Source organism: Monoraphidium neglectum (assembly GCF_000611645.1).
Source record: "Monoraphidium neglectum strain SAG 48.87 unplaced genomic scaffold scaffold00048, whole genome shotgun sequence".
NCBI classification, from domain to species: domain Eukaryota; kingdom Viridiplantae; phylum Chlorophyta; class Chlorophyceae; order Sphaeropleales; family Selenastraceae; genus Monoraphidium; species Monoraphidium neglectum.
In genome coordinates this window covers 43876-52012 of record NW_014013580.1, presented here as the reverse complement: position 1 = coordinate 52012, position 8137 = coordinate 43876, and the positions used below count along the sequence as shown (strand labels likewise).

At 59.3% G+C, this 8137-nt stretch overlaps 2 protein-coding genes across 2 annotated transcripts; one reads left to right on the top strand and one right to left on the bottom strand.

Moving 5' to 3' along the window:
- Positions 1-1105: 1105 nt before the first annotated feature.
- Positions 1106-4385, bottom strand: MNEG_0574 (Putative tartrate transporter; the record flags this gene model as incomplete). The annotated part of the gene is made up of 8 exons (XM_014050952.1): positions 1106-1350; positions 1799-2008; positions 2164-2450; positions 2924-2971; positions 3249-3281; positions 3749-3921; positions 4064-4166; positions 4363-4385. The coding sequence occupies 8 exons, from the start codon at positions 4383-4385 to the stop codon at positions 1106-1108; spliced, it is 1122 nt and encodes a 373-aa protein (XP_013906406.1).
- A 584-nt stretch (positions 4386-4969) lies between these two features.
- MNEG_0573 (MiaB-like tRNA modifying enzyme YliG) lies at positions 4970-7908 on the top strand (the record flags this gene model as incomplete). The annotated part of the gene is made up of 7 exons (XM_014050951.1): positions 4970-5057; positions 5545-5804; positions 6025-6585; positions 6778-6928; positions 7094-7191; positions 7425-7626; positions 7781-7908. 7 exons carry the CDS (start codon positions 4970-4972, stop codon positions 7906-7908), a joined length of 1488 nt encoding a protein of 495 aa, XP_013906405.1.
- Between the last annotated feature and the right edge of the window lie 229 nt (positions 7909-8137).

Genomic DNA, 8137 nt, shown 5'->3' with positions numbered 1-8137 from the left:
TGTGGGGGTTGGGGGTGGGTGTGCTGCAGCACACCCACAGCTGTGCACTGCCTTGGGCAAGTCTGCAGGATGCAGCACTTAGCACCTCATGGCAGACTGCTGCCCAGCCTGCACAATTTTTGCTTGTGGCTCTTGGGGGCGGTTTTGAGACAGCACTCAGCCATGACACAAGCAGGCTCACGCATAAGGGGTTAGTTGCTGGTGGGCTGGGGGCAGTCTTGTCCCATCACACCCACTTATGATGGGACAAACACAAATGAGAGGGGGGGGGTGGTGCAGCCCTCCACAACGCTTGCCCCACCCTGGCATCCATGGGCTTAAACCTACCAGCCCTGCCCAAATAGTCCTAGTACTATCTGCGACCCAGCTGCCTTATGCGGGAGCACGCATGCCAGCAGATGACAATGCATTTTACGGAGGTTTGCAGCGTAGCCACCCAGACTACACGCAGATCGACGACTCCAATTCACGCACCCTGCTTCGACTCATCCTTCCCCTCGTGCGCATCCATGTATTGATGGTTTCCTCTGTATTTGATTGAGCACCAATTGATCCATTATTCTCTTTTCAAGCGGCAGGGTGATGCAAAAACAAAGGTAAGGGCATGCCAACATCCAAGAAAACGATAGAGCACGCCCAGCGTCAATCAGGCTCGCTGTAAGTTGCGTGGGGCCTCACACCACGCGCCACAACGTTTGAAGACCAGCACACGGCGTGCATACGACAATAACGGGTGTATGCAGGCAGTCAGGGCCAGTTTCTGTCTGACCAATCAGTAGTAGGAGGTGCAGCAAGGTGTATAGTCTCAAGCAATTGGGCACTCGGTTGGCGCTAGGCACGGTTTCTGATAATGTCGGCAGCGCACACATCAGGGAACGCAAATACATGTGTTCCAGAATTTGACGAGTGAGTAGGGGCACTGAGGTGAGTACGTTCATTTGGGGCGGTTCTGATCCAAGAGGTATTTGCCGTATGCACCACCCAGCCTTGAATCCACAGTACACAGGCGTGGCAGCAGGGTTGAGGAGGGAAGCTTGTGCAATGCCGCTGGCCAACGTTCAGTCCGGCGCGCTCCACCGCCATAGCCCGCAAACAGGTTCAGAAATTAGACCATGGACGCCTTAGGGGTGGTGGGCGCGTCGCCACGGCCGCCGTCCTTGCTAAGCACAACGCGCACCTCGTCGCTATCAGGCGCAGCGCGGGCCGCGCCTTCACTGCTGCCCCGGCTTCCACAGGCCAGAGTGCAGTCGCGGCGTTTGCCGCCGTCAGGCAGGCCACCGTCGTGCACCACCCAGGTGCGCAGGATCACAATCAGCACGCCAGTGGCGAACATCAGCACGCCCATGATGACTGTGATCCACGTGAAGCCACCCTAATGATAATGCCAGGAGGGGTGAGCCGACAAGAGTTGACTACGTGTAAGCGCCATGGGTACAACTATGACCAGCCCCGTCACAACCCATGTCCAGTCCTAGGTGTTATTATTCACTGTTCAGGGCATCCCCCAAACTTCCCAAACTCCCGCACAATCGCATAAATCACAAGCCCCATGCTTCAACACTCACAAATGTTGACATGAGCCGGCCCGTCAGCAAGGGCCCAATAACTCCACCGAGCACGCTGAAGCTGGAGTACAGGGGCATGGCTACCACCTGCTCAGGACCCTTGCAAAGGCGGCCCACAAGGGCGATCGCCGGCCCGTTGGCAGCAGCACCAACGCCAAGGCTGAGAGACAGTGAGAGGAATCCAGCCCAAGCAGCTGCCTTGGCCAGTGGCGGAAACAGCGCAAGGATGACACCAGCCAGCAGCAGGCACGAAGAGACGTGCCAAAAGTGCTCGTCGCGGCGCTGCGCGCTGTGCGCCACAAAGTAGCTGGATATCGATGCCAGCGTGTACGGCACCACCGCCAGCGCGACAGGAAGCAGGCTGTCATTGCCCTTTGCGGCCGCCACGCTGGCGCTGTTGCTTAGCGCCGTGCCATTGAGCAGGCTGTTGATGATGATTGGCGCTGCGAGGTTGCAGAATGACAAGCACGGGCGTGCTTTCAGAGCCTGACCCCTGATCCCCAGGCTCAGCCGTGTTGCTGGGGGTGATTTGCAAAACAAGCATACGCCGTGGTCTACACAACAGATCCCCTCAGAGTCTAGCTTTCAGTTGACTCACTGTATGCGAGGTAGGTGTGGGACGCGACCGATGCCAGCATGGCGCAAGTGAATACAACCCACATGTAGCCGTTGTTGATGACAGCACGCAGCAGCAGCGCGGCGCCCCTCAAGTCCTTAGCCAGAGGGCCCGGCGCATGGTCACGCGCCACCTCGGTGGTCAGCGCGTCGCGCTCTGCCGGAGTCAGGAAGCGCGCCGCATCTATGGAACCAGGCAGGACACAGAAGACCAGGGCGCCCAGCAGGATGGAGGGGATGCCCTCCATCATGAACAGCCATTGCCAACCCCTGGGAACAAAAGGGAAGGAAGACATTGTACAAGCCATCGGCGCGGCTCTGTCCCAAGGAGGTTGTTGAAAGCACTCGCGGGTGCACTCTCGAGCGGTCAATCATTCAAACAGTGAACGACCACACAGCGCCTGGGGGCCATGGCGCCTCAAATCACCCTTCTGAGTCCACCTTGCTTACTTAAGACCACCCCGGCCGTTGAGCGCCAGCAACCCAGCCGCCAACGGAGAACCCAACATACTACAGTACGGGCAGGTCAACAGGGTGTTCAGGGGCATGAATTGTGGTCAGCAGCGGTCAACACTGGCAATGGAAGCGGGCACACAACTGCCCATGAACGTGTGTACAGCAGACATCACCGTGCAGACTCAGGCCTGCTGCTCAATCGTGCTGCTCAATCGCCACACAAATGGTGCTGTGCGTGCCAATACACCTGCACTGCGAATTCCCGAGAGTGGAGGGCTGCAACCCACTTGGCAAGCATGATGCCAATCGTAAGGTACGCAAAGGGCTTGGTGATTCTGTCAAGCAGGGGGTTGAACCAGATTGAAGTGAATTGCTTGGGCCAAGTTAGCTCAGCTTGTATGGGCCAAGGTAGCTCAGCATGTACAGCCGCGGCCCCCTTACCCAATTGGTCGACAGAGGAGAACAACCTTTTTTTAACTCATCACCAACCTGCCGGGCGCGTCCCTCCCAATGTACAGCAGCCATGATGCTCTCTGATATGCGGCTTTTTCAGCTGTGCCTGTCCCTTTTCATTCACACGGCCCCCACCCCGTCACAGCCTGGACCGCTCACTTTTGGCGAGGAAAGAAGACTGTGAGGGCGTACCTGCGGCGCAGCGGTTAGGAGTGTCAATCATTAGTCTGAAGGGCAAAACCGGGTGCCAGGTAGGTAGGGGGATCCTCTGGCTGTGTTCACCACCGTTCACTGCGGCGTAGACAGCGACCCCCCCACATGACGACATGAGCCATGCACACGCCACGCAGCCCCAGCACGCCCCCGCGCCGCAGGGCCCCCGTGCCCCGGCCCGCGCGCCCGCACGCCCGCCCGCGCTCCGCCCGCCCTCATGGCCCCTGCGAACGCCCCGAGCGCACTGCGCCCCCGCCCCGCGCGCGCCCGGCATGCCGCATAACACATGCGACAGCCCAAACCCAAGGTTCCCCCCTTCTTAAGGGAAGTACGCGCTGCCTGTTGCCTGCTGCCTGCTGCCTGCTGCCTGCTGCCTGCTAGCAGCTGCCCTTCCGGAACAGCTATGAACGCCTTGTAGTTGTGCTGACCATGACCCTAGCGCTCACCACATGGCTGGGAAGGCCCCGCTTTCGAAGACGCCCAGGAGTACGCGGCACAGGTAGAAGGACCAGGCTGATGAGATGAACATGAAGCTCACAGCAACACAGCCCCATCCCACCAGCAGGAACGCAAGCCATGCCCTGAAGCCAACGCGGACCATCACCAAGTTGCTGGGCACCTGGAGGGGCGATGAAGGCGAGGTGATTCAGAAGAAGCGGCTGCATGCACTTGCCGGCTGCATGCTTTGCGCAAGGTAACGCGCTCAGCACGCATGTCCCACGCACAATGATGATCTGCAGGTGCACTATGCGAACACCCACCTGGAACACGCAAAAACTGACGAAGAACAGCGACTGGCCCAGCGCATAGATCTGGTTGTCAAACCCGTTGTCTCGGTTAAATGACAGCGCTGCATACGCCAGGCTGTGCACAGGTGCCAACAGAAAAAGAAGGGAGGACAGCTGTTGCTCATCATCGTGTATGGACAATGTTGGCTAAACGCGAGTGCTGCGAGCTGCGCTCTGCACCCCTACTTGCGTGCTTGCAGGCACAACCAGGGCTGCCGCTGATCAGCGCTGCAACGCTGCTCAGTGCTGCACGCCTCACCACAAACACTCACTTGCTTCTGTCGAGATGGTTCATGACCGCAATCGCCATGAACAGCGGCATCACCCGCCACGAAACTTTGCGAAGGGCGCTGCTGAGCTCTGGGGAGGCGAACGCGTCTTCGTCCGCCCCCTTCAGCAGCGCCCTGCCGTCCGGGGTGGCAGGGGGCTGGGCAAGCGGCGGCAGGCGGGCTTCCCCATCCTGAGGCTTTGTGACTTTGTCCGCTGCCAGGCCTTCGTTGCAGCCATGGTGGGCCCGCATCGCGTTCGTGGCTCGTGGCTCGAATCCAGGCTCTGAACTGGGTGACCTCTAGAAGCCCAGGCTGTTTGGTACCTGTCGAACGACAGAACTCGCTTCATGTACTTCTCACTCCACGGACATCAAGAAGCACTTCCGTGCGTGGCAGTGCAGTGACACGACTTGGTTACCCAGGCTGTCATTGTATCGAGAGAAGCAAAGACCCAGTGATATTGACAACCATCCTGATTCCTTTAATCTTGATCACTGGCGTGCGCAGATTTCTAAAACTAGTGGACCGAGATCGACCACTCGAGCACCTTGTGAGGCTGAGCTGCAATAATGCTGGGTCGACTCAATCCACAGTATAGATGTAATACACCATGTTGCTCGGGGCAAAATACTTCAAGACGGCGCGCACATGTGGTGCTGCGCGCCAAAGCGGCGGCCGCAGCACCGCAGCCGCAGCAGGTGCGCATGAGCGCCTCGGTTGCCGGGCGAGGGCAGGCCTGGCGCCGCAATGTAAGCACACTTCAGCTAATTTATCAGGCACCTGCCTGCTACACGTCGCAAGGCAAAATGCGCTTGTGCAGCTGCTCGTCTGGGGCAAGCTGTGCCGGACGTCGACGGGCCTTGGCGCATCCCCCTCTCACGTGCCACAGGTGGCAAACCCAAAGGTGTCATATGTGTCACTTGGCTGTGCTAAGAATGTTGTCGATGGTGAGCGTATGGCAATGCGGCGAGAGAAGAGAGTCAGTGTTTGCTTTGCGTAAATGCCCGGGCGCACAGCAGCGACAATGACATGCTGCTGGTGGCCGTCAGCGGCGCACGTGCGGTGTCCCTCCGCGCCCCTTGCCTCTGCATCCCTCTGCTTCGGGACCCTTCTCTATCTGCAGTCCTTCTTTCAACTTACACGCAGTCTTTTCGCACCCCTTTCCCCCATCCCTCACAAACGCAGGCGAGGTGATGCTGGGCGACCTGGTGCGCCAGGGGTTCAGTGTGACGGACGACCACGAGGAGGCGGACGCCGTCATCGTCAACACCTGTGCCTTTGTGGAGGACGCCAAGGCAGAGAGCATCGAGGCCATCATAGAGGCCGCATCACTCAATGAGGACGGCAAGAGGCGACGCGTGGTGGTGACAGGCTGCTTGGCGCAGCGCTACTCAGACAGCCTTGCCGCGGACCTGCCAGAGGCAGACCTGGTTGTGGGGTTCCAGGTGGGCTTTGAAGGCCTCGAGGGGCGGAGGTAATGCAGGACGGGCGGGTACAATGTAAGGCGGTTGCTGTGGGCGGCGGTGGGAATCCACCAAGCTTGCAGCTAGCAGCACATGTGGCGGAAAGGGCCTCCTGTTGATCAATTTCCGCGCCTCTGGCCACCTTGATCATCAAAGTCGTTTCCTCAATCTTGAACGCTCCATTTCTGTCATGGCCTTGCAGAACTATGCCCAGCTGGGGACTAGCATACGTGGTAGCCTCGGCCTCGAGCATCAGCAGCAGCAGCAGCAGGCACTCCCCGGCAGCACGGTGGCGCTGCCGTCTCCGCCACCTATTGATGACCCTTCCTCTGAGCCTGCACTGGTGCCATCGGCGCCGTCCAGCGCCCGCGTGCAAGTCGGCGACTCCACCGTGGCCTTCCGCCCAGAGTGGGACCGCGTGCGGCTCACACCTCGCCACAGTGCCTACCTGCGCGTTGCGGAGGGCTGCAACCATGCCTGCACGTTCTGCTCGATCCCTGGGTTTAGGGGCAAGTTCAGGTCCAAGCCCTGGGCCCCGCTCTTGGAGGAGGCAGAGCGGCTTGTGGCTGGGGGTGCAGTCGAGCTCAACCTGATTGCAGAGGACACTAACCAGTGGGGCCAGGACCGCCGTGATGGGCGCAACCTCGCCACCCTGCTGCGCGAGCTGTCGGTGATTCCCGGGCTGCGCTTCATTCGACTCCTCTACTGCTACCCATCCTACTTCACGGATGAGCTCATAGAGGAGATAGCCAGCAACGAAAAGGTGGCGGGGCACAATATCTGGGGACACGTGGCAGTGCACGCTCGCCTGGATGCCTACAGCCTGCGCCTTGTCCCGCCCCTGTCCTGTGGTCTGCTCCTTACGCGATGCCCGTTTCTTAATTTCCCGCAGTCTCAACTCTTGATCGGGATTCTCAATATACTGCAACGCAACCCCGTCTCATGAACACTGCAGGTGGCCAAGTACATTGATATGCCGCTGCAGCACATAGACAACCTGGTGCTGCTGGCAATGAACAGACCGCCGCGGGAGCACACTGTAGCACTTCTTACAAAGCTCAGGGAGCGCATCCCAGGCCTTGTGCTGCGCACAACATTCATCTCAGGTGGGGGGTATTCTAGTGAGGGATTGTCAAGGGGTTGGGCGAGAGGTAAGAACTGTGTATGGCCACAATGCGCACACACAGCTCCCTGTTCTGCTCGGGCAGAGTTGGTTCGAGGGCCAAAGCCCATGCCAGTTACTCGCATCTTGGCATCCTGTGTGTGCCTAGGCTTCCCTGGCGAGACGCAAGCGCAGCACAACGAGCTTGTGTCATTTGTCAAGTCGTTCAAGTTTGAGCGCATGGGCTGCTTCACCTACTCCGAGGAGGTGCGGCTGCGTCCACTGCATGTTTGTTGGATTGACGGTATTTCTGCGGGGCGGTATTTCTGCTACTATGCGGTGGCATTTTCTGTGCGCGTTCAAGGCTCAGCAGCGCTGCTCTGCCAAGGAATGCCACAATCCAAGGCTTGACGCTGTTGTGGGGTCAACATTCCTAACCTGTGGGCACTGCACCCACTGACCCTGGCTACTGGGCCGTGTACATTGCTTGAACCTGCAAGGATGGCACTCCTGCGGCTGAGATGCCGGAGCAGGTATCCCCAGCTGTGCGGCAGCGGCGGCGCGACGAGCTCGTATCCCTCCAGCAGCGCATCAGCGAGGGCTTTGCACAGTCTCTGGTTGGACGCACCCTGGAGGTACTGGTGGACGCCCTGGGAGAGGACGGCGGCTTCATTGGTCGCACGGAATGGGACGCGCCAGACGGTGCGCTGGATAAGGGGGTGCCCAGGGTGATGCTCGACGGTGAACAGAAATTCGAGGGGCCACATCAGTTCCTGCGCCTCCCTTAAACCGTTTCACCGACCTCAACCTTTCAACCCCGACCCCAAACCCCACACCACCCCTTGACTCGCCCCAGTGGACCCCATCGTGTTCCTCGCTGAGGCAGAGGACCCTGCGGTGCCCCGGTTGGAGTTGGGCCAGGTGCGGCGCTGCCGCGTCGACGGCGCCAGCATCTTTGACCTTGACGCTACTGTGGTCGCATAGCAACCTTGGCGGCCTAGGGGAGGCCACACAGGAAGCCGGGGCAACGTCTAGAACAGAGCCAACACGTTGAGGGGCTGGGATCCGCGTTGGATTAAATCGCGTGACGTGATTTGCTGTAATTCTGCAGGCTCCTTTGCTTCATTATCTTGAGGAAGACTGAAATAGTGATGACGTCTTGCTGTCAGACCATGAGCATGCTGCGCAGCCATGCCATGCAGTCAACACCACA